At 43.7% G+C, this 25,382-nt stretch overlaps 1 protein-coding gene across 3 annotated transcripts; it reads left to right on the top strand.

The window, feature by feature from the left end:
• The first annotated feature begins 1,747 nt into the window (after positions 1 to 1,747).
• On the top strand, positions 1,748 to 25,382 carry SERPINC1 (serpin family C member 1). 3 transcript variants are annotated; one of them, XM_073356429.1, is made up of 7 exons: positions 1,748 to 1,836; positions 15,778 to 16,153; positions 20,580 to 20,795; positions 21,158 to 21,295; positions 22,413 to 22,806; positions 23,363 to 23,427; positions 24,791 to 25,382. In XM_073356429.1, exons 2-7 carry the CDS (start codon positions 15,782 to 15,784, stop codon positions 24,962 to 24,964), a joined length of 1,359 nt encoding a protein of 452 aa, XP_073212530.1. In that variant the 5' UTR covers positions 1,748 to 1,836; positions 15,778 to 15,781; the 3' UTR covers positions 24,965 to 25,382. The 3 variants fall into 3 exon arrangements, with proteins under 3 accessions (XP_073212530.1, XP_073212532.1, XP_073212531.1); XM_073356430.1 differs by lacking the exon at positions 1,748 to 1,836 and adding an exon at positions 10,438 to 10,631; XM_073356431.1 differs by lacking the exon at positions 20,580 to 20,795.

Here is a 25,382-nt window from a genome sequence, read left to right as displayed (position 1 = left end):
TAGCCCAGCCTCTTGCAATCATGATAGTATCCAGGGTTGCTTCAGAAAGAGCATGGACTACCTGTTACGGACCCGATCCACAGCCCACTGAGGTCAGTCAGTGAAGAAACTTCCATTGACTTCTATGAGCTTTGGAACAGGTTTTCCATTTGCCTGTTTTAAACACTATTTCAATTATAGCTTTTTTTCCCCCTTACCGCTAATTACTGAGCGGCTTGTATATAAATAGAAGTCTTCTGATTTTATAATCTGCCACTTTTGGCCTGAAATTTGTTTGTGGTATCAGTGAAGGCTTCTCATGGGAAGAGGAAGAGAACCTTGGTTCACCTGCACAAAACTTGGCAATTAGCAAAAGTAGAGGAGGGCAAGTGTAGAAGTAGTTGTAAATGCTTGGTAAGACCCATGGATACCAGAATTAGACAGCAATGTCTGGAAGTCCAGTTGCTGCTCTTGAGCTTTGCCTGTCACTGCTGCATGGAATCCTTTCAGAAGCGAGCATTTCTTCTCTGTGGGAGAAAAGTTGCATCCAGAAATGCCACTTCAGGTCCAACAGTAATCCTGCCAGAAGCATTTGGAATACTTCAAAGCCAGGAATTTTTTGTGACCTATGTCATTTGCTCAGTCTCCCATTGGAGGTGGGTAGGTGGAGTTGACACCTGAATGGAAAAGGTTTTAAGAAGTCACAGGCCTTTCAGTTCTGTGTGGTATCATTCCACTGAAAAGTTCCTCTTAACAGGCACAAAAATCAGTGAGGGTTTGCTCTTGCTGCATGTATTTTGACTCTTTTTGCCTGCACTGAACTGAGTCCTTCTGAATAGAAAACTCAGTGGAGAAGAGTCTGTTCAGTGTTCCTCCCTCCATGCCCCCGTGGCCTACTTTTTGTTTTTCTTTCTGGATTAACTACTAAATCAGAAAGCACTGGTTATGTAATAAATTTATTGCATTGCTTTGGTTGGGTAAAAGCAAGAGTTAATACTTTTCTTGTTTAGTTGTTTCTTAACCCTTAACTCCTGCTGAGGTCATAGGAACCTTGGACTAAGCTTTGCGTCCATTATACTATTAATTTAAACAAAATGGGGGAGGGGGAAGATACAGTCCCACTATATTGCCTACCAGTAGAGTGTCCAAACAGAAGACTCTTTTGAGTAGCGATTATTTAATTTGCCCAGTCAAGGCACCGCATTTATATACTATTTCACATTGAATTTGATTATGCCCTACAGACCTGGCTGGTCAAGGATTTGATACACATATTGGCTTGGGATTCGAGCTTTCTTTTTTATTTAAATAAAAATTTATATATATAAATATATATATATACATATATACATAGTTATATCTGTATATATATTGGGTATGTTTTAAGAATTTTTTCACATGAGCGCAGCTGTTCTGATCAAATGTCTGATAGGGAGGTAGAAGCACTGAATGAAGATAAAGCATTTTTGGCACACAGCCACACTCTTCGTGCATTCGTGCACATTTATTTCACTCTTAGCTGAACTTTGGCCTCAGAATTGCCAAGGAAAGCAGTTTTGAGGCTTGTTTATTTTTTCCCTTGATTTGTGGGGAGGACTCTTCTCTGCCCTGGATTCTCACCAGCTGCACTATTTCTCCCACTCACACATGTTTACACCCTACCCCTTCCTTGATCATGGTCTCCATCCTTCCGGTTTAGGAGGACTGGACTGGCTTCGCTGAGAGATTATTTCTGTTCCATTCTTCTCCCTGTTAGGGTTGGCTCAGTGCGCTGTCTTGACAGCATGCTGGTGAGTGAGCTGATTCAGGGACCCATGCTGTGGTCTCTACTCCTGAAGTGAAGGTCACCAACACCAGGTCAGCTTTGACTGTGTTATTTTTAAGAACCTTTTTTTTTTTTGCTGTGTAAATATAAACATACGCTCATTTTAGTCAAGATAATTTAGTGCAGTATTCTAATCTAGGAGGGCAAGTGCAGAATGCCAGATTTTCTACTTTTGACTAGAAAACTCTTCTTTACATAAAGTAATTAAAATTATCAAAATAAAAATTGCATGCTACGGCACATTCTCCTCCGCCGTAGGAAGAAAATCTGGAGGGGGCAAACAATTATGGCCCATTATCTGTTGTGCCAACTAGTTTAATTTCCAGTTCAAAAGTGACCCTCTTCTCTCTAAGCCAGGGAAAGAAAAATTCTACAGTAAGAACTACTCAGATCACTACATGTAGGTCAGCAAGGGTAAATGCTCCTAAACCTATGGATTAGAAAGAGTACCTTTATGTTGTTTTTCCACCCGTTTGTGCTGTACTTTTTGTGCATAGTGTCCTTGTTTTGATCAGTCTCTCCGGGTGAATGCCCTGTTTGCTCAACATTGTCGTTTGGCTTGTTAACTAGTCTGTTTAATATGTGCAAATCTTATTGATTTTGGCTTTGTTTCCTTTTTCTCCTGCTCTTGCTCTTTCCCTGTGTTTCTTTGGAGAAGTTTAGGTGATAAAACTAGTGGAAATAGGGAACCAGAAAAAGGCTTTAAATTTTCATGAAGATAGTATCTGAAATCCACTTTCTGTGGAAAAATCCTGCCAGCAGAGCTGAGAGAACCCATTACTCTTCAGGTGCAAGGACTGATTGTTAAAGCAGATAACCTACATTCCCATAGACAAGCTATGTTTACTGCCTCACTCATTTCTGTGTCCTGTTCCTGTCCCTGTTACACCAGGACACTGTCCAGTTCAGTTAAATGAAACTGCTACAGCCTGGCTTGGTCCCATCTACTCCAGCAAGAACAGTGTTGGAATACTGTTGGGACACTATCATGTTGTATGGCAAGTAGGGTAAATTTGCTGGTGTAGATCGAACCTTTGACTGCTTGTTGCTAGCAGAGTTTCAACCATAATATACACGGAGCCCTGAAAATGAGACACTTCAAATAGTACGCTAGTCTTCACAATGTCAGACACAAATAGTTGACCCACTAGGAGTATAACCAATTTCATTTTTCCTGGAGTATCATGGGTTCTTTCCTTCTTACATGTGCCCCAGTTCCCCAATCTTAATTGTCGAAATCTATATCCTTATCTTCTGGCTGTTTGTAGGCTGCCCTGCACCATTTCAAAATAGAAATCCTGTGGATCTAAGCACCTTTCATACATGTAGTCCTGTTACCACTTTAACCTCAAATTCTTCAGCTCTCTAGGTTCTACTGACCCTTGTTATCTCCCTCTAGTCCACCCCTCTGGCTTGCCCATCATCCTCCCTGATTGTGCAACAGTGACAGCTTGCTGCCTCAAAACAGAGCATTCAAATGAATTCGCGTAGCCAATAACTTCTGTGAAGTTGCCTTTTCTAATGGTGTTATTACTCAGTGATGCACAAATGTGATATTGCCCCTACTGGTAGGCAAACGGGGGGTCTGTATAAACGTGGTAAACTGCTGTTTTTATTTAAAGGAGAGCCAAAGACTTGTGCTTTACTTTTTTCACCTTTTTTCCCCCCAGGATAGCCATTTTGATAGTCAAATATTTGTAGAATTTTGTGAGTTGACTGTATTCTCCTGGTAGCAGTTTGCACAGTTAATGATTGTCAAGCCTTAAACATATGTTAAAAGGTGGCTTCAGTTCATCTAGTTACACAATTTGAAAATGGTGTGTTTAAGCACCTAATATATTTTGGAGTCTAACTTTCATACTTGTTCTTTCATCCACTCCCATGCACACTCTCAGCTAATTTACAGGTAGCAGAGAAGGCACTTAGAAGTTTACATAGTTTAAAAAGCCATGTTTATGAAAATTATTCCTTGATTAACATGTTGGATTTTGCGGATTTAAAATTAAAATTTCTAAAAACTAGTTTGCTGCAAACGTGAATCTTTGCTGACTTCTAAGGAAGTCCAGTGAGACTGACATGACTCCTGTCGAGCTGTACCGTTGCTTTAAATCAAATACAGTACAAATACTTCATGCAAGGACATGGTTGCCTACTGAGAACAAGCATTTAATATCTGTGACAAACTCACTGAACTGCAAAGAAGTAGATTGGGGTTTTGAGTTTGATATACAGTAAAGCTGTTTTTGTTTGTTTGTTTGTTTTTACTACTTTCAGTGGGCTCACTGAAATCTCTTGCCAGTTTATGCTTTTGAAATTCAGAGGGGAATATCTAAACAGTAAAAGTAATCAGAAAACCCTCAGCTTCTTGCTGTTCCCATTCACAAAAGTGTGGAGCTTTTAAAAATATTCTGACAGCCACAGGTCAGTGATAAGTACCAACCCTCAGGGCAGCTTTTTGAAGAGGGAGCACTTTGTCAAGAAGCTGTCTTCAGTCAAAAATTGACTTAAACTTCAAGAAAAAAGCCCAAGAAATTCAGTGCTAAAAATGAGAGCATTGAGTAGCAGTGCTGCCCGCTAGCATCCTCTGTTTAACAAAGGGAAAACAAATCCGTGCAAAAGCTGTTTGAATGTGAAGTAGTACATAGAGTAGTTTAAATGAGCAGGCAGAATAACTGGCATGACTTCACCTACATAACCATCCATTATACTGATTCCCTTCTCCTCCCCTTGTCTCTAAAACATGTACACTTTCTGCCCCACCTCCGAATATTGGCAGTATTGACAGTGATTGATACTACTGTCCACAAGATTATACATCCCTTTAACATACTAAAATGCTTTCCCTGTCTTGTTCAGCATAGTGATTCAGACATTGACCTGGTGAAAGGCCGGTCATGCTAAATATAATCTCAATTTATATTAAAAATCAATCAGCACTTCTGAGCCACCTTCTAAAGACAGCCTTGGTGCTGAGAAGTGACATTTGTGTCCTTTGCAGTATGTGAGTACATGGCCAAGATTGTTCATATGACATTGAAACTGATTTTGTCTCACCGTAACTTTAATATGAAATATAAAAATTAAATACTGATGCCATCAACTACTTGCTTTCTGACAAAATGGCAGATACTGGGAAGAGGCTTAAGTGCCAGTTGAGTTACATGTCAAGTCAACTGGTCTGGGGGACCTTATTCCAACAGAGTCTCCTGACACAGGTTCTACTTCATAGTAAAAAAACAGGTGTTAACTGTGTCTTTGATCACGCCTCATCCTTGGAAGCAGTTGATTGTTGTGATGTAGATGGGACCCTAATTGGAGGGGAAAGGAGCATTTAATGTCGTTTAAAATGATTGAATAAGTGGTGAGAGCTGTTTCATGCCATGGGAACTCTGAACACGGTAAGCAGAGAGAGTGGAGCTTTCTTTGAAATCTTCTAATGAAGAAGTGCATGAAGAACTTGGTTCTTCCTCCGTGTACACTGGGCTTCCTTCTCAACAGCCTCCCAGTGCAGGTGGAACTTCCTAACACTGTGGCCAAAATGTCCCAACTTGGATGTTGACAGTTCAGCCACCTGAGTAAGTGGTCTGAGCTTCAGTGCTAGTGAGCCCCTGCAGCTTCCACAGAATTAACCTCTAAGTCCATTAGGAGCTGCAGATGCTCAGCCCCTCTGAAAATCAGACCTCTTCCATTCAGGTGTTGAGCTCCAGCCACCAGATTCTGGACGCTTTTACCCAATAGATCTGGAGTTACGTAAGTTTCACCAGTTCCTCCTGGTTCTGAAAGTTTTTTGGCCAAAAGGAAAACACAGCAGTATCAACTTTAAAAATAGAAAAAAAGTTTTGTCTTGGGGAAAGTACAACCAAAGGGAGATGCAGTCCATGAAAAGAAAAAGTATTAGATATACTGAAATATGTATATGTATCTGTAACTAAAAAACAAAATCCTGTGATGTATTTGATGTTTATGGTATAAACTAAAAATCATTTGCTTCTCTGTAACATTAAAGTTGTTGTTAATTTGTGGCAGATAGTACTCACAAGTCTTTGGCATCCAAACCAGATTGTGTACTGGATAGATCCCACAACTGGACCTATGCAGTGAGCTCTTTTCTAGTTTTTATTAGAGGTAGCAGAAACTTTCTCTGCATGCAGAAAACAGCCTGAGTCAGGAGAGGAGAAATAACCCCCCACGTAACATAGCCGATCCATTAATAATTTTTATGCCATTCCTTTGCAGCTTCTCCTAAGTGGGCAGTTGCAATGTGGACAAAATAGCCAGTAACATGAGACTTTTAGCTTTTCTAGTGTAAGGAATTTCTGCCTTCCCTGTGGCTTCTGCTTGCCAGGTAAGCAGCCTCTGTGCTAAGAGGAGCTTTCCTTGAAGGTCAGCTTATCAGCTACACTGTAGCTTGGTTTATTTTATTTTTTTCTGCTTTTGATAACCGGTGATAGTAATGTGAAGAGCTCTGTTCCCATTTTGTTCCACTCTATGGGGAAGTGGGTATTAGGTGTTGGGGGGGAGGGGAGGAGGATTATGACAGTTAAGGGACCGAACACACACAACCACATGCATTCCCACTTCAGAAGCCACCTAACTGTTTCCAGTTGTGGGATTTCTCTACAGAAATACTTTTATTTGTAAGCCTAGTTTTCTTTGGTTTCTTAGGCTCATACCGGTCTCCCCGAGACATTCTGCAGTCATTATCACCTTTTTGGGTGGAATTTATTTTATTTTTTTGTTTTGGTTTTTTAAAAATAACTTTTTAACATTGGTGCATATATGCTTGGGATAGAGCTTGTGTAATTTACCAATCGTATTGATTGTATGTGATTGTGCCCTGCAGAGGTATATTTAACAAAAAAAAATTAAAATAAAATTAAACAAAAATAGGATAATAAAGGAGACCGTGAGATTTGAGTCGAGTCATGAATGACTTCTTGAACTTATTTAGTACTTTGGATAAGTAAGGATGCCTGTATGCCATTCCTATAGGTCAGCGTTGAACAAAATGTCTGTCTTTCTTTCTTTTGTTTGAAGTGGCCTCTTGTTGCTTTTCCCCTTTTTTCCTCCCTGTCAAGAAAAAAAATGTCCTGAGACTTAAAGGGACAGCACATTCCACACTTGCTGATTATTATAAATACTGTTTGTACAGCTCAAAACACTCTTTTTAAAGAGTAGAGATTAAATAGAACATGTGGGTAGAATTCCAAAATTGTGAATTCTGCGTGCACACAGGGAAACTGAAATCTGGTACATGGAGGTTTGGCTTGGGGGAGTTATTGAAAGGCATGTATGGTAGTTAGGTGTCTTTCAGTGTGAGTTCGGTATCTACATGCCATTTTGGGGAGACAGCACAATTTGCCTTTTCTTCCTTCCCCTGTGTTTTAATTCTCACAGTATTCTGAAATTGAAATTTAAAAGTAAAAGCCTTCTGCATATTATGTTGACGGGAAGAAGGGGGTTGACCGATACTAAAACCAGGAGGGTGTCTGGTTGGAAAGTTAATATTTTCCCTCGCGATTTTAATTGGCTTGCTTTGCATTTCTGATTTCACTTTTGTATTAAAAAACAAACCTATTGTGTGTGTATGGTGGTTCTATAAAAAATGCAACATGATGAAATGCTGTTTCCTTCCTCCCTTTTGAAACTGACTCAGACTCATGTTGCTCCAGCATAGTTTTTAAGGCTCCTAAAGGAGGATTTATTTGAACAAGTAGAAAGGGGGTGATTCATTTTGGGGTTTGTAAACAGATGGAAGTGTCAATAAGGTCTTATCGGCTTTTCTGTCAGCATTTGTATTAAATGATAAACTAATGGAGAACACATTTGAAATATCTCTCATTTTCTCTCGGGATTGAAGTGTGTGGTCACCTAAGTTTGTGTGATGTGATCCTGTTAATCATGAAGCTCTTTCTCCAGTACAGCCTTTAGAATCCTGCAGGGTAGGGAGCTGCCCAGTATCTGAGCAGAGAAGCCTGTGCCCCTTTTTGAAGACTTCTTCCTTTTCCTCTCTGGTCAGGGAGTCCTGGCAGGCTCAGGCACAGTGGTAACTCACCTCGAATCCTCTGCTTTGCGCAGAGTGATTTTTGTTCATTGTGTGTCCTCCAGACATGCACAAAAACGGATATTTGAGACAATCCTTTATTGTTTAAAGAGCCTGTGTTCTAGAAGTGCAGGGCTGGCAGTCTTAGGTTTGTAATGCAGTTGACCTCATTGAAATACGTATTTTAGTTCATTTGCTTCAGAATGAGAGTAAGCTTGGCCCCCAACCTGTGGTGGTTATGCACTCTCTTCTTCACACCCTGCCCCCTGCTGCTTGTTGGCTTTAGCAAACCTACAATAGGCGCAGATTTTAGACCTCTTGAGGGCGGGGGACATCAAGTGTGTGGAGCAAGTTCTTTCTTCAGTGAAAATTCTGTCTTGTCCTACCTGACCCCATTCAGCACAAACCAAGGGCAGCCCCTGTAACTGGCAACTCACTCAGATATTTGTGTATGCTACGTTCATCTTTAACGTTGCACCCCAGTCGTCATTCATCCCATGTCGTGCGCATTTTGTTGTGCGACTGGTAGTGGCTGTGACTGCATTTAAGGTCCCGTCGTAAATCCATTTGTTCTCAGCCTGTTGTTGTAATGCTCAGATTGCATAAACTCCTGTGGAGTGACTAATGCTCAGAGTGCACTGTGCTGAAAGGTGTGCTGCTCATCCCAAATAGTCTGGGTCCCAGGATGCTGGGGAGACCACCCTAAGTGGAAAAACAACTTGGGATCTTCTCTTTAGAACTACAGTAAGTGATTAATCTGTTTGATCCCTTAGGAAGGCATCTGTGGTTGCCCTGAGGATTAGCAGTTTCCATGTTCAAAGTGCTTTACGGACCCTAATTAACCCCTACCTTATTCCTTCGAGAGAGAGCATTTATTCTCCCCATTTATGGATGAGATAACTGAGGCAGAGGTCATGTTTATCCAAAAGCAACCGAGGGAATCTGTTGCAGTGGGCTGGAGCATGGGGCTGCTTGAATCCCAGTTCTCTGCTCTAAATGCTGGATTCCTCTGATGTTCCTGGAGTCTCCCTGTCTATGGCTCCCTGCAAGAACCTGGCAATGTGCTGCTGTGCTAGAAAGCATGGCCACTGTTCCTACAGCCTCCTCAAATATCCTTCAATACCTCTTTCTTTTCTCCTCCCGTGAGGAGTGACTGTGAAAGCCTTACTACTGTGCTCCGAAACAGCCCGCCCCATTTGTCGTCTTACCCATAAGCCACCCAAAATAGGTTCTTTATGGCTCTGCCAAGCGTAAAACAACTTTCAGATGGGGAAACTGAGGCGCACGCACACACCCCACTACCTCATGTGCAACACCCTCCTCAATGTCACTGGGGCCAACATGGTGCTCTGTGCATTGTTCAAAAGTGTGGCCACATCCAAAGGTTTGTAATATTTCAAAAGGCAGTCTGCCAAGGAGAGTGACACACACTGGAGGCCTGTCTGCTCTTCCCAGTTGTAGTGGGGTAGACCTGCAAAGCCTCTTATTTTCTCTGTTGTGAATGGTGACTTTTCTCCTGAGAGTTGAAGGTGGGAGACCTTTACAGCAATATGGCTGATGCTTCTGAATCTTTGCCATCAGGTGAGAGTGTGAGTGGGTCACCAGTTTCATCTCTCACTTGAGGAACCTGAGATGCCAACACCTGCCCAGTGCAACAGAGCATGTCATCAGGACAAAAACTGCCTGCTCCATAGAACCAGACAAAAAGCAAACAATATTTGATTTAATGCATTTACTGTGTCAGACACAGGAATAGTGCCTATGCAGTCTTGACATATGTCTTCTGTGTTTTGGGCCTCCCCCAGCTGCAGTGACTCTGTGATCCAACAAAGCACTGTAAGAGCCTAGAGAGAGAAGGTGACTGAAGAGCTCTGTGTAACTCGAAAGCTTCTCACCAACAGAAGTTGGTCCACTGAAAGAGAGCTCCTGACCCGTTTTGTGTCTCTAATATCCTGGGACCAACATGGCTACAACAACCCTGCATGCTGTCAGTTTTAAAAATCAAATCACTTTTGGAGCAGAGAGAGGCTTGTATCCTGGCTAGATGGCCCCGAATCTGCACTATAGTCTACCTTCTGCCAATGTACGCTGCCCTATGTACGTGGATATTTTTTTATCACAATTCTGCCGCAGCCTTAACTTTCTAATTGGTGTCATTCCAACACCCACTATAGTGGGAATCTTTGTGACTTTCAGGGTGCATTGGGCCAGGCTCTTAGCCCTTTGCTACAGGACAGGTTGATAATTTCTTGGTAATACAAATGTACTTTTCTTGTCCTGGTAGGAAATACACATTCCCAATGAATTAAGGGGAAGTGGCCATGACCAGTCCTTCCTTTGGCTATGTTGAAAGTTATTCTCAGTTAAAAGGCCAACAAATGATATCTGGTGAATGTAAACCAATTACCTGATGTTTCTTCCTTCTTCCGTCTGTGTTTTATCAGCCAGAATTGGGGAGCCCTGTAGTGTATGTGGAGAAGGTGACCAAACTTTCCCTCCTCAGACTGAACTTTAAAACCTTTTTCAGATCAAACATTGCTTTGTTCAACTCTTTGCTTAACCTTCCACAGTTGGTCATCAACCTTTGACCTCAACATCCCACCTCTCCCCTCCCTCTCTCCCCTGACTTGACTGAGCACTGGTGGACTGGCAGAAATTCAGTGCAGAAGCTACTATTGACTAGCTTTGTGTCTGATTTTTTTTCCCCCTGCTCTAAAGCAAGCGTGCCTGTCACTGTACGTTGCAGATCACGTCCAGTAGGCGAGGAATCTGAGACACCACAAGGTAAGAGGAATTGGTTCCACAGTCCTGCTTGCTTCCAATGAGATTTTCATGTTCATTAACATAGTTTCTTATGGACTCATCCTACTTTGTAGAAACTTAAAAACTCCAGCCACTGCTGGATTGCTTGTCTGTCAGGGATCCCTGACTGTAGTGCTGAGGGGCTGCTTTTGTAGAGTTCCATCTAGGTTTCCTAAAGATCCTGGTTACGCCATGTGCTGCTCACTAGAATGCCTGCAAACCCTTCACTTCTTAAACTGTAAAGTGGGGCAAAATTGTTTCAGGGAGGCTTGGAAAGTCCTGGCTTTCTCTCACTTGTCTCTCTAATAGGCTATGTGCCTCAGAGGGGCACCTCCTTTTCCTGGGAATTTCACAAGAGAAAAGCTCTGGTGGGAGCAATTCCACAAAGGCTTACACTCTTTAATATTTGTTAAGCTTTCAAGCACTCGGAGCCAATAACAGTGACTGATATCTTAGTGCATGTTGTGGAGGGAGCATGTTTGTTAGAGAGTTAGCCATACATTTTTAACACTAATGAACGCTGCCCTTGTCAGAAGACAACATTGTTGAGCAAAGGTACTGGAGTGGAAAATTACTGGGATTGTAGACCCTGATTCTGGTGGGGGAGGAGGAGGTTGTTTCTAAAGTGCGTTCTGGGTGTTGACTCCTGAACTTCCCATGAACAATGAAAAGACTGCTTGGAGCCTGGCAGTTTTGAGCTGATTAAGCAATTCTCTACCTGACCCTCCCACACCAGCATTAGGATAGAAGGGCGCAAAAAAAAAAAAAATCTTACCTGTGGGGGTTTTGCCACTGACTGCAGTCAGACTAGAATTCCACCATCTGTGTTTAAAACATGACCACTTTCAGTTCTCTCGTGGTGTAAGGCAGGACCAGCCAATCTTCTCTGCTCTATTTGGGTTTGCATGCATGCCATTTGCAATGATATCTGAGCACCTTTCAGTAAAGTTTGTATTGCCAGGGGTGGCCCCATGACTGTGGAATTCACTCATAAGAACATAAGGCCATAGTGGGTCAGACAAAAGGTCCATCTAGCCCAGTGTCCTGTCTTCTGATAGTGGCCAGTTCCAGGTGCCCCAGAGGGAATGAACAGAACAGGTAATCCTCAAGTGATCCATCAGCTGTCACTCATTCCCAGCTTCTGGCCAACAGAGGCTAGGGACACCATTCCTGCCCATCCTGGCTAATAGCCATTGATGGACCTATCCTCCATGAATGTATCTAGTTCTTTTTTGAATCCTGTTATGGTCTTGGCCTTCGCAACATCCTCTGGCAAGGAGTTCCACAAGTTGACTGTGTGTTGTGTGAATAAATACTTCCTTTTGTTTGTTTTAAATCTGCTGCCTATTAATTTCATTTGGTGACCCCCAGATTTTGTGTTGTGAGAAGGAGTAAATAACACTTCCTTATTTACTTTTTCCAAACCCGTCATGATTTTATAGATCTCTATCCTATTCCCCCCGCCCCCTTAGGTCATCTCTTTTCCAAGCTGAATAGTCCCAGTTTTATTAATCTTTCCTCATACGGAAGCTGTTCCATACCCCTATTCATTTTTGTTGCCCTTTTCTGAACCATTTCCAATTCCAATATATCTTTTTTGAGATGGGCCAAACACATCTGTACGCAGTATTCAAGATATGGGTGTACCATGAATTTATATAGAGGCAATATAATATTTTGTGTCCTATTATCTATCCCTTTCTTAATGATTCCCAACATTCTGTTAGCTTTTTTGACTCTTGAAGAATGCATCTGAGCTATAGCCTGGTTATGGAAAAAGCAATGCCTAGACACTATGATGATAGGCACTAAGGCATGTGTCTTTACAAGGGCTTTTAGCTTTGAAAATTTGGACATTAGGCTGTCAGAGACAGCATATCTGTGCCTGTAAATAACCCTGTCCTTGCAGCTGACTGAGAGCTGAGTTGGGACCTTCAGCATGCTGCTGCTCCTCCTAACTTCCTGAAATGGGAGATATGATGCAAAATCAGTCACTGATACAATATTGGAGGAGCAGTTATAATACTCAGAAAAACCTTCTCCAGTGAAGATGGTAGGCTAAAAGTGAGGAAAGCAACAGCAGGTCTGGCTGTCCATGTACACAGCAGAGACCCTTGGGTGCAGATCTCAATTTTGCCTTGACCCCTTACTCATTGCTCCCACTGGGAATGAAACGTTCAGAACCTAGCACTGTGGGTAGCTTTCCTGGCTATTCGCCTGCCGCTCTTCATTCTGTTTCTAGGTCTCTCTGTAGCACTTGTCACCATTGCATTGTTTATTATTATGTAAATAATAAAAACGGCTACCACCCTCAAGCAAGATCATTGTGCTAGCCGTTCTGCAGACACCTAACAAGGTCATTTCTGCCCTGGAGAACTTGCAGTCGAAAGAGACAAGACTGCAAAGGATCGGAGAAAGGATTATTAGCTCCCTTCTAGATGAGGAAGTGATTTTTGCACAAGGTCACACACAGTGTTTGTGACAGAGCGAGGAATAGAACCCAGATCTCCTGTGTCATAGGCCACCATGTTAACCACAAAGCCACGCTTCCTTCCCAATACCATTTTATCTAAATGCCTTTGAGTAAAAATTGTACTGCCAGAGGCTGCACTTTCCTGGTAGTGGAACCATATCTATGGAATCACCCTAGATAAATGCACCTAGCCATAAAGTATGCCATGCTGGGTTACTGTGGTAATGGGCACTGTGGGAAAACCTAAGAGAGATCCATCTTTTTGCAAAGGCTCTCCACGGAGTATTGAGTCCTGGGCAAGTAGCCAAGTCTCCATTCCTTGTCTTTCAAGCTAGACAGGAGCGTGGTCTGTATGCTGCAGTGCATAGGATATCTGATCAGACCCAATGTTAAGCCATGCAAAAATGCATGTAGAAACCATAGTGATGGAAGCCTTACAAACAGGTGTACCCAATACTGTGCATTCCACTGTGCTTATGCTAGGCTGGGCTGCTATGCTACTGCTGATCAGAGCAACATAAAGAAGTGGTGGGATTTATAATCCTTGCACGAGCAGAGGTGTGACCATCAGTTAGTAATAGTTATTTGGCTAACCTGTGCCTTGAGTATGACATTCTGATAGCCCCTTTTCTGCTTGGCCTCATCTTCCGATCAGTAATACTGACATAACTTGCAGGGGCACAGTGAGTGTTAATGAATGTAAAGTGCATTGAGCTCAAACAGCAATTGGCACTGGGTGGGCACCTCTGTTTAACACCTTGTAGGACTGCCTAAAAGATCATTTTACTGTCCCCTCACTCTGCTGACTTGGTATTTCCCATGTTAGTAACTTTCAATAACATAAAGTTGAGCTGGGACTGAGCATGGAGCTCATCTCCCGCTAAGGACTAGGAAAATGTTTAGAGTAGAGCTGTCAAGCGATTAAAAGAATTAATTGTGATGAATTGCGTGGTTAATAATAGAAAACCATTTATTTAAATATTTTTGGATGTTTTCTACATTTTCTAATATTTTGATTTCAATTACAACACCGAATATGAAGTGTACAGTGCTCACTTTATATATATTTTTAACTACAAATATTTGCATTGTAAAAAACAAAAGAAATAGTATGTTTCAATTCACTTAATACAAGTACTGTAATGCAATCTCTTTATCATTAAAGTTGAACTTACTTTTTGTACAGAATTCTACATTTGTAACCTCATTCAAAAACAAAAGACTGTAAAATTTTAGAGCCTAGAAAGTCCACACAATCCTACTCTTTGTTCAGCCAATTGCTTGGACAAACAATTTGTTTACATTTGCAGGAGATAATGCTGCCCGCTTCTTATTTACAATGTCACCTGAAAGTGAGAATGGGCATTCGTATAGCACTGTTGTAGCTGGTGTCGCAAGATATTTATGTACCAGATATGCTAAAGATTCATTTGTCCCTTCATGCTTCCAGAGGACAGCGTCCAAATTAGTGAGGACCAATGCATGTTCACTTTCATCATCTGGGTCAATGCCACCAGCAGAAGGTTGATTTTCCTTTTTGGTGGTTCGGGTTCTGTAGTTTCTACATCAGTGTGTTGTGCTTTTAAGACTTCAGAAAGCATGCTTCACACGTCGTCCCTCTCAGATTTTGGAAGGTGCTTCAGATTCTTAAACCTTGGGTTGAGTGCTGTAGCTATCTTTAAAAACTTCACATTGGTGCCTTCTTTGCATTTTGTCAAATCAGCAGTGAATGTGTTCTTAAAATGAACAACATATGCTGGGTCGTCATCTGAGACTGATATAACATGAAATGTATTGCAGAACACGTGTAAAACAGCAGGAAACATGCAATTCTCCCCCAAGGAGTTAAGTCATAAACTTAATAATGCATTATTTTTTAAACAAGCATGGTCAGCATGGAAGTATGTCCTCTGGAATGGTGCCCAAAGCATGAAGAGGCGCATGAATATTTAGAATATCTGGCATGTAAATACCTTGCAATACCAGCTACAAAAGTACCATGTAAATGCCTATTCTCACTTTCAGGTGACATTGTAAATAAGGAGGGGACAGCATTATCTCCCATAAATGTAAACAAACTTGTTTGTCTTAGCAGTTGGCTGAACAAGAAGTCGGACTGAGTGGACTTGTAGGCTCTAAAGTTTTACATTGTTTTTGTTTTTGAATGTAGTTATGTAACCAAAAAAATCTACATTTGTAAGTTGCACATTCACAATAGAGATTGCACTACAGTACTTGTATGAGGTGAATTGAACAATACTGTTTCTTTGGTTTATCATTTTTACAGTGCAAATATTTGTATTCAAAAATAATAATATAAAGTGAGCACTGTATACTTTGTATTCTGTGTTGTAATTTTTGAAATCAATATATTTGAAAATGTAGAAAAACATCCACAAATATTTAATACATTTCAATTGATATTCTATTGTTTAACAGTGCAATGAAAACAGCAATTAATTTTTTTAATCACAATTAATTGTTTTGAGTTAATTGTGTGAATTAACTGCGATTAATTGACAGCCCTGAGGAATGGAATGATTTCCATATGAAGATTGCAGTCGGACTAGTGAGTTTGGAGAGGAGACTGATGCAATGGCTGTTATGTCCATGAGTCCATTTGGAGTCCATTGTAACTTCTCTTTCTGGTTTCAGGAGGATGCATATGTTCCTGTGGTTGATCATCACCCTCTGGGGTGCAGTAACTCCTCAGTACCACCCTGTGGAAGATATCTGCACTGCAAAGCCAAGGGACATCCCAGTGAATCCCATGTGCATTTACCGTAACCCTGAGAAGGTGAGCGAGGGGCTAGGGTCGGAGCAAATGAAGGAGAAGATCCCAGAATCTACTAATCCTCGTGTCTGGGAGTTATCGAAGGCCAACACCCGCTTCGCCACGGAATTCTACAAATACCTGGCAGACTCCAAGAATGACAATGAAAACATCTTCATGTCACCCCTCAGCATCTCCACAGCCTTTGCAATGACCAAACTCGGTGCTTGCGGTAACACCCTCCAGCAGCTCATGGAGGTGAGTGGCACCACCTCAGCCTCTTCTAGTTGCTATCCTAGCAACTGAAGTTAGGGCAAGGTTACTAAAGGCTGGCTGCCAGCTGTTTGTTGGTGATAAAGCTCTCTCTAGGGCTCCTTCACTCAGGACATTTCCCTGCTTAGAGAGAAAGACCTCTTGGCTAAACAAGCCCCTTGTCAGGACACCTGTCCTCGTGGAGAGCACTGCAGGAAGCTCCAGGCTGGCTTTCCTCTGGTCTGTTGGGAATCCCAACTCCTGTAGCTCCAATTGTTGAAGTAAATTCTTCAGTTGCACTCTAGGTTCGGGCCTGTTGGCTCCATATGGAGGAGCGGGAAACTCTTCAAGGGGCACCAAGGAGAAGGCAAATACTTGGCTCCTAGTGGACCTGACAATGTGTAGATAGGCAATGTTAACATGCAGGGATAGATCATCCTTGTGCTGAAAACTGAGGGAAACCTAATGAAACTTGGGCATGGGGTTAGTGTTAGTTCCTCCCCCTTCCTACAGCAGTTCCTCCCCCTTCCTACAGCAGCTCAAACTCAGGATGCCCCTATCCGGATAAGGGAAAAGAACTCTCCTATTGCTCCATGGAAATGCTGCCGGACAAAGGCTGCCTCCTGGAATGAATAAGATGGGTGGAGACCACAGACTAAATTCTGAGTTCAGACATCATAAATTCACAGCATCACCCAATATCCAGGAAGCTGAGTCCTTACTGATCTCAAGGCACTTAGAAGATCCTCAGTGCAGTTATCACAGTCTGTGCCTGCCCTAGGGAAATCTCTGGTGCTAACCACGGAGTGGTCCCACCAGTGTGCTTCTAATGAACCTCAGGGTGATCCAGCTCCCATTGAAGTCAATGGCATAAGCCCCACTGATGCTAACGTGGCTGGATTCAGCCCCTTGTGAGCTCACATGTGCAGGCTAAGCTAGCACCATTTGCAGTAGACTAGCAAGATAGGCTCAGTGTCTTCACTTTGCTAGGAAACCCATTAGCAAAAATATGAATCAATGAAAAGGTGCCTGAGGCATCTCCCGGGAGCCAGCTCAAGGGCATTCTCCAGATCCACACCCAGTTGTTGCCGGGTGGTGACTCTTGGGTGGCCTGAGTGAAATGAGCTTCTATCAGCATGAGAGTCTCTTTGGAAAGTCTGACAATAAAGCTGACACAGGGCAGTCGAAGTGAGGAGCAGGTTTTCTGGTTCTCACAGTAGCCAGAAAAGGGCACTTTTAGGCATGTGTCACTAGGCTGTAAATCTTGTGACTTTCAGGGTCTCTAGTTCCCTACTGGGGCCATGGCAGTGTTAGTTTTCAGAGGGCTCCTCCATAGCGTGTATGAAAGCTCCATGGGATAGAAAACAATGGAGGGGAGTGCAGCTGAGAATATAAATGGCTTGTGCCCATTTTTATTTGGCAATAGATCTCTAAGCAGAAGTTACTGCAGCAAGGTAAGGGCTCCTGCCTCATGAGTAAATGATTGCATGGGCTGTAACAAAGCAGCAGTTCCAGAAACAAGATCCACCCATTACCCGAATGGCAGATTGTTTGAGCCCCCAATTATAATTGGGATTCTAGCTTGTTCATTTTGCTTGTACTGCTCCGCTTTGACTAACCAAGTGAGAGATGTGCTCTGGGCACAGGACTGTGAGCCAGATGTGCTAGTCCTTCGGCTGACACCAGTTTCCTCTGTAGCAGAATCATATGTCTAAAGTACCTAGATGCACCCCCATTACTGTCATATCTGAGCACCTCACAATCTTTAATATATTTATCCTTCCAACACGCCTGTGAGGTAGGGAAGTGCCGTTCTCCCTTTTCAGAAGGGGCACCGAGACCCAGGGAGGTTAGGGCTTTGCCTGGGAAAGTTATACTGGTGTAAACAAGGAGATGTGAATTTAAACCACTATCGTTACACTGGTTTAACACCCCAGGTGGACTCTTATGTCTGAATAAGCATGTCCACATGGATAATTACACTGGTAAAAAGAAAAGGAGGACTTGTGGCACCTTAGAGACTAACCAATTTATTTAAGCATAAGCTTTCGTGAGCTACAGCTCACTTCATCGGATGCATTCAGTGGAAAATACAGTGAGGAGATTTATATACACAGAGAACATGAAAAAATGGGTGTTATCATACACACTGTAAGGAGAGTGATCGCTTAAGATGAGCTATTACCAGCAGGAGAGCGGGGCGGAGGGGGGCGGAGAAAACCTTTTGTAGTGATAATCAAGGTGGGCCATTTCCAGCAGTTAACAAGAACGTCTGAGGAACGGTGGGGTGGGGAATAAACATGGGGAAATAGTTTTACTTTGTGTAATGACCCATCCACTCCCAGTCTCTCTATTCAAACCTGAGTTAATTGTATCCCGTTTGCAAATTAATTCCAATTCAGCAGTCTCTCGTTGGAGTCTGTTTTTGAAGTCTTTTTGTTGTAATATTGCGACCTTTAGGTCAGAGAGCGAGTGACCAGAGAGATTGAAGTGTTCTCCGACTGGTTTATGTGTGTTATAATTCTTGACGTCTGATTTGTGTCCATTTATTCTTTTACGTGAAGACTGTCCAGTTTGACCAGTGTACATGGCAGAGGGGCATTGCTGGCACATGATGGCATATATCACATTGGTAGATGTGCAGGTGAATGAGCCTCTGACAGAACGCCACTAGCTGTCACCTTCAGCCCCCAACTAAAACTTCTCCAACGCATCATCAAGGATTTACAACCTATCCTGAAGGACGACCCATCACTCTCACAAATCTTGGGAGACAGGCCAGTCCTTGCCTACAGATAGCCCCCCAACCTGAAGCAAATACTCACCAGCAACCACACAACAGAACCACTAACCCAGGAACCTATCCTTGCAACAAAGCCCGTTGCCAACTGTGTCCACATATCTATTCAGGGGACACCATCAATCACATCAGCCACACTATCAGAGGCTCGTTCACCTGCACATCTACCAATGTGATATATGCCATCATGTGCCAGCAGTGCCCCTCTGCCATGTACACTGATCAAACTGGGCAGTCTTTACGTAAAAGAATAAATGGACACAAATCAGACGTCAAGAATTATAACATTCAAAAACCAGTCGGAGAACACTTCAATCTCTCTGGTCACTCGCTCTCTGACCTAAAAGTCGCAATATTACAACAAAAAGACTTCAAAAACAGACTCCAACGAGAGACTGCTGAATTGGAATTAATTTGCAAACTGGATACAATTAACTTAGGCTTGAATAAAGACTGGGAGTGGATGGGTCATTACACAAAGTAAAACTATTTCCCCATGTTTTTTCCCTCCCCCCCGCCCCCCCACTGTTCCTCAGATGTTCTTGTTAACTGCTGGAAATGGCCCACCTTGATTATCACTACAAAAGGTTTTCTCCTGCTCCCCTCCCACCCCCCGCCCCGCTCTCCTGCTGCTAATAGCTCATCTTAAGTGATCACTCTCCTTACAGTGTGTATGATAACACCCATTTTTTCACATTGTGTGTGTATATAAATCTCCTCACTGTATTTTCCACTGAATGCATCTGATGAAGTGAGCTGTAGCTCACGAAAGCTTATGCTCAAATAAATTGGTTAGTCTCTAAGGTGCCACAAGTACTCCTTTTCTTTTTGTGAATACAGACTAACACAGCTGCTACTCTGAAACTGTAATTACACTGGTATGATTACAGTGGTGTGACTATACTGGTGGTATAACTAGAAACATTTCCTGGGTAGACAAACCCTTAGTGGCTTGCCCAAAGTCATGCAGGAATCCTGCAGCAGAGCTGGGAACTGAAACTGGGTCTCCCAGTTTCCCAGGCTAATGTCCAGGGTTTAAAAGAATCCAGGTCTCCTGATTCCATGTGCAGCAGCCATAAGGGCTCCATTCACTTCCTGAAAGGAGAGAGGGAGGATGGTTGGTGAACGAGAATTGTGAGGCTGTTCTTAGTGTAAGGTAGAGAGAAGGTATCAGGCAAAAGAGACAATTGGGGAGGAGGCTGGGTAGGGTATAGTCTGAGCATGGGAGGGGAGACATCTGTGCTTTGAAGGGGAGGAGGAGAAAGAGGAGCAGCCGTATGATTTTTATATAGACATTTTTCTTTGTTAAATGGTGTTTGTATTCTGGACATTTCAAAGTCTTGTTTCTGCACAACTGCACCCAGCTTTCATGGAGAGAGAGAGGGGGGCTCAGCTGCAAAGTTTGTGGATGTGTCTAAACTCCACAGATCTAAAATCTCCAGACCCTATCCAGGGGGTTGGATCAGGCCTATCTCTGCTTCCATGTGAATAAAACCAAACAAACCAAGAGCTCTCATCAACTCCAGAGTGAGTGGTCCTGTGTCTGTGGAGTTAATGAGCGGTCATCAGCCTGTCGCTACAGGAAATGGGGAGCCAGGTCTGGGATTCCTTCTCACTCCTTTGGTTCCCTAGGTTTTCCGGTTTGACACTATTTCAGAGAAGACATCTGATCAGATCCACTTCTTCTTCGCCAAGCTGAATTGCCGGCTTTATAAGAAGGCCAACAAATCCTCAGAGCTGGTGTCGGCCAATCGTCTCTTTGGGGAGAAATCTCTGACCTTCAATGAGACCTACCAGAACATCAGTGAGGTGGTTTACGGAGCCAAACTCTGGCCCTTGAACTTCAAAGTGAGTCCGAAGGACTTTAGTTTCTATCCCTTTCCAATTCCTTGTGCTGTTGATAAACTCTCTCCCTCACCTCGCTGGAGCGGCCTAATGGGTGCTGTGAACCAGGGGCACGGGGCTGCATGTGACTGAGTGTGCTTGAATGCAGCACAGGTTTGCTAGTGACCAAACCTGCGTTAAGCTCAGATTCTGGTTTATCCATTTACAAGCTTCTGACTTCTGAGTACTGCAGCACAGTGCTCGGAACACATGGTCTGCACTGGGAACATGTCCCGCCAATTATTGGTGGCTGCCTCCTACAGAGAGAGACAATGGGGTGTTGAAAATCCCCCATATAATTTATTGTTTTGGGTCTCTTCCTCCAGGAAAAGCCGGAGCAGTCCAGGACTCTAATTAATGAGTGGATCGCTAATAAAACTGAGAAGCGAATTACTGATGTGATCCCTGAGGGAGGCATTGATGACCTCACTGTCCTGGTGCTGGTCAACAGCATTTACTTTAAGGTACAGGAAACAACCCTAGGGAAATCTGCTCCCCTAGGGAGAGAGGGGGTCTACAGCCAGGCTTTGGGTGAGGTGATGAGAAGTCAGTAGATCATTCTCTTAACTCAGACACACTGAAGCTTTAAGAAATGAAGATGCTGGTTCAGACCTGTCAGCTGTGATGACTCGTATGAGAGTCAAACAGGGAACAGCAGTGAAAACCCAAACACACCAACATTGGGACAGAGGACTGAAAAGTGAAGTTCACTATAAGGTAGAGAGGGATGCAAACCAAACCAAAAACCTGGACCTTCCCATCCCTGATCTGTGTGTGTTGTGGGGAGAGGTCTGGAATCCAGATCAGAATTCTTTGGCTGGCCTTTATTTGCGTTGTGCCAAAATCCCAAAGATATGGAAAGGGTCTGAAATTTGAATCTAGCTCCAAATTCTGCAGCCCAGAATGTACATATGACTGGTCTGATTTCATTGCCCGAGCTGGGCTGAGATGCACAGTCAACAATCATCACAACTGGGGACAAGCCAGTGAGTTCTGTACGTTAATTCTGTTTCGGGGAGGTAGTGGGGGGGAGGGCTGAAGAGCATCCTTCTGGGATAGGGGAGTTGTCCGTTCCCTAACCAGCTCTGCCACTGAGCTGCTATATGGTGTCACCTAAGTCACTTAGCCTCTCTGTGTCTGTTTTCCTATCCATAGCCCCCTCCCCACCGTGGGTTGGGAGGAGGTAGTGAGGCTAACCTCATTGTTCACCACAGAAATCCAAAGCACTATTCATCACAACAGTGGGGAGCCAGCTCCTTCTCTCACAAAACTTTGGGGAATTCAGGTTGATTGGGACCTTGATCTCAGTTTGCTCATGAAAAATGGAAGTTTTATTGAACTTGAACCTTATTGAAGTTTTGCAACAGCCAAAACTGCCCCTCGTCCTGCCCATCTCTAGCATGAAAAACAGGAGGTACTGCTCGTAACAAATGGGAAGCCAATGATGATCCAGAGAGTGCCCCTTTCCGAAGAGGGGAGAGAACTGCACTGGTTCCCCACGGCTCAGCATGCGCTGGGCCGTGGGGCTCGGATTCTCTCATCTGTGGCTGATGACTGTCTGTCTTTACCATGGTCCCCTAGGGGCACTGGAAATCGCAGTTCCTTGCTCAGAACACAAAAAGGGACAAGTTCTATAGGAGCGATGGCCAGATCTGTACCACCCCCATGATGTACCAGGAGAAAAAGTTCCGTCACGTCACCGTCCCCAGCGACCATGTGCAGGTGGTGGAGCTCCCGTACAAAGGGGATGACATCACCATGGTTCTCATCCTGCCCACCATGGGCAGTTCTCTGGGAGAAGTGGAGCGGAACCTGACCCCAGAGCAGCTGCAGAGCTGGCTGGGCTCTATGAAGGAGATCTCGCTCTCTGTCTACCTCCCCCGCTTCCGCATCGAAGACAACTTCAGCCTGAAGGAGAAGCTGCAGCACATGGGGCTGGTGGATCTCTTCAGCCCTGAAAGTGCCAAGCTGCCAGGTCAGTCCTGTCAGGTTCCCACACTGAGAGCAGGGGCAGGGAACTGAAATGAAGCAGCACCCTGTGGAGAGGGGCCAAGTATTTTAAAGCAGTGCTAGAATTGTAGTGGCTTCTCCACTGAGCTGCGCACAAGTGTCCTGATCACAAAATCCAGTGTCACCACTGGGGCAAAGTCCCCGCTGATCCTAGGGGTGGCCTGTTTGGGTCAGGGTTGAATCTACAGAGAAATTGTCAGACTGGCATCTTCCACCAGCACTAAATTTGCCTGCAAAATATTCAGTGCTAAGGGCCCAAATCTACCCTTATATACGAACACTTAGGATTTCCACTGAAGTCACTGTGGGCCCAGTGCAATGGCAGCAGGGCAGAATTTGGATCTTTAGCTTGACCCTTGTCCTCATTTCATTTGCCCTTTCCCCATTAGTGTCATCATCTGCCTCAAACTCCCTCTGGTGTGAGAGCAAAATGTTTTGGTGCTCGGGGTATTGTCTTCTCAAAAAGCTGTTCTTGAAGTTCCCTGTCTGTTTATGGCTTGTTGGTTTGTTTGTTTTTTTAGGCATAGTTGCAGAGGGCCGTACAGACCTGTATGTGTCTGATGCTTTCCACAAAGCCTTCCTTGAGGTAAGCCTTGCTTTCCAGTACTCTCCTGTGGTTTGTTTCTTTTAATGTAACTTTTTGTTTAGTCTTTTTAACAGCAGCAAAAACCTTTTCCTTCCCTTCTCTCCCTTCTGATAAACTTAAAATTGTGTCACTAATTTCCAATCTAAGCCTGTGACTCTTCTGGGTTCCAGTCTGTGGCAGGTGAAGATAAGGCACCAAAACCACCACCAATTGAATTCCAAAGCCCAACAGCACAAAGTAGAATGTGTGGTTTGGAGTCTGTAAAGAACCTAGGACCTGAGCCAAAGCTTGCTGAAGTCAAGTCTTCCCATTGACTTCAGAGGGCTTTGGATCAGACCCCTACAGCATTGTTGGGCCTATACAAGAAATACCCTGTAAGGCTGGCTGCCAAAGAAAGGGGGTGGGGCAGAGAATCCACGGTTTTGGCAGGGCAACGAATTCAATGTCATCATTTTAGTTAGACGGTTTTGACCTGCTGCTTTAATATTAAAGTTGTTTGTCCTGGGAAGTTATGAGACAACAAATATCCTTTTACTTAACAATAAAACTTGCTTAAAAAATTTCAGTAGCCAGTGATCGTGATGCTGGTCTTGCTTCCACAGCTAATGTTGCAGATTTAGAACTTAGGAGAATCTAGAGACAGAGAAGGATGCATCTAAGTCAGCTAGGCTCAGATCCTTAAAAGTACCTGGGCGCTGAACTCCCACCAAAACCAGTAGGAGTTGAGTGCCCAAGAACCTTTGAGAGTCTGGGCACTAGTCTCTCATCCCCCTGTTGTTGCAGGATTGTCCGTGTATTGACGAGAATAGCACAGGTGGTTTGTGGGCCTGTTTTTCAGGCATGCATAGGCCCTTGCGATTTGCACAGGACCATACTTACCCATGTGCTGGAAATCATGGGGTTACACATACGCATCAGAGTTTGGAAGCAGATGAGTTTGAAAATCTGGCCTCTTAGGTCCGGATGCATGGAGTGTTAACCAGGTGTAAAGGACTGTCTCAAGACTTTCACATAAAATGATGCTTGGGTATTCTTCTGTGTGCTTCAGATCCATAAAAAAATGGGGGAACCCTTTTAAAACAGCTCCTTGAAAATCCTCTGTTAACTGTAGCAGAGGGGGCGGGTGCTCTGTGGTACCATGTGGAGAAGCCTGGTGTATCCCCTGCAGCCAGCAGGGCATGGGAGCTCTGCACCCAACGTGCCGCTCCTCTCACAAGTGGGAGTGAGCGTTTCACAGCCAGGTGACTGACTTTTCTCTCATTCACTCCCAGCCAACCTGGAAGTAAGGGGGTGCTGCAACATGCACATCTGCCCTGTGTACGTGAGGACTATATGTTAATCCCATCTTCTGTCTGATCGGCAGGTGAATGAGGAAGGCAGTGAGGCAGCAGCTTCTACCGTAGTCATGATCTCGGGGCGTTCATTTCCCATGAACAAAATGGTCTTCAATGCTAACAGGCCCTTTCTGCTCCTCATCCGGGAAGTTGCCATCAACACCATCATCTTCATGGGCCGAATATCCAATCCCTGCCCTTAAGGAGTCGTGGCCAAGTCCCAGCCTCTCTGTCCCCATTGGTATCCAGTCAATAAAATATCCTCTCCCCATGTCTGTCTCTTACGCAGCATTTTCTGCAGTATTGCTAGTCAGCAGTTTGGAAGGCCCAGCTTTACTCAGGGCAGCTGTCCTGTTGTTTGACAGAACCCTTACTTAGGGACTGTAACCTGTTAAACTGTTTACCCCCTTGCTGTCACAGTAGGGCGAGGGAGGGTGATGCATCTAAGGTGATATTCTCTCAGCACCAGAGGAAGTCCCATCCTGCATTCTCCCTGTTAAAAGGAGGTTGGATTCTCCCAGTATTTTGCACCAATATTTGTTGTGTATCGCTGTCCTCATTCAGGCCTCAACTGTAACTCTGATCACAGCTTCCATTAAAAAACAATCCAGCAAACTAAAA

Source organism: Lepidochelys kempii, chromosome 8 (assembly GCF_965140265.1).
Source record: "Lepidochelys kempii isolate rLepKem1 chromosome 8, rLepKem1.hap2, whole genome shotgun sequence".
Classification (NCBI taxonomy): domain Eukaryota; kingdom Metazoa; phylum Chordata; order Testudines; family Cheloniidae; genus Lepidochelys; species Lepidochelys kempii.
This window is presented reverse-complemented; position numbering and strand designations above follow the sequence as displayed.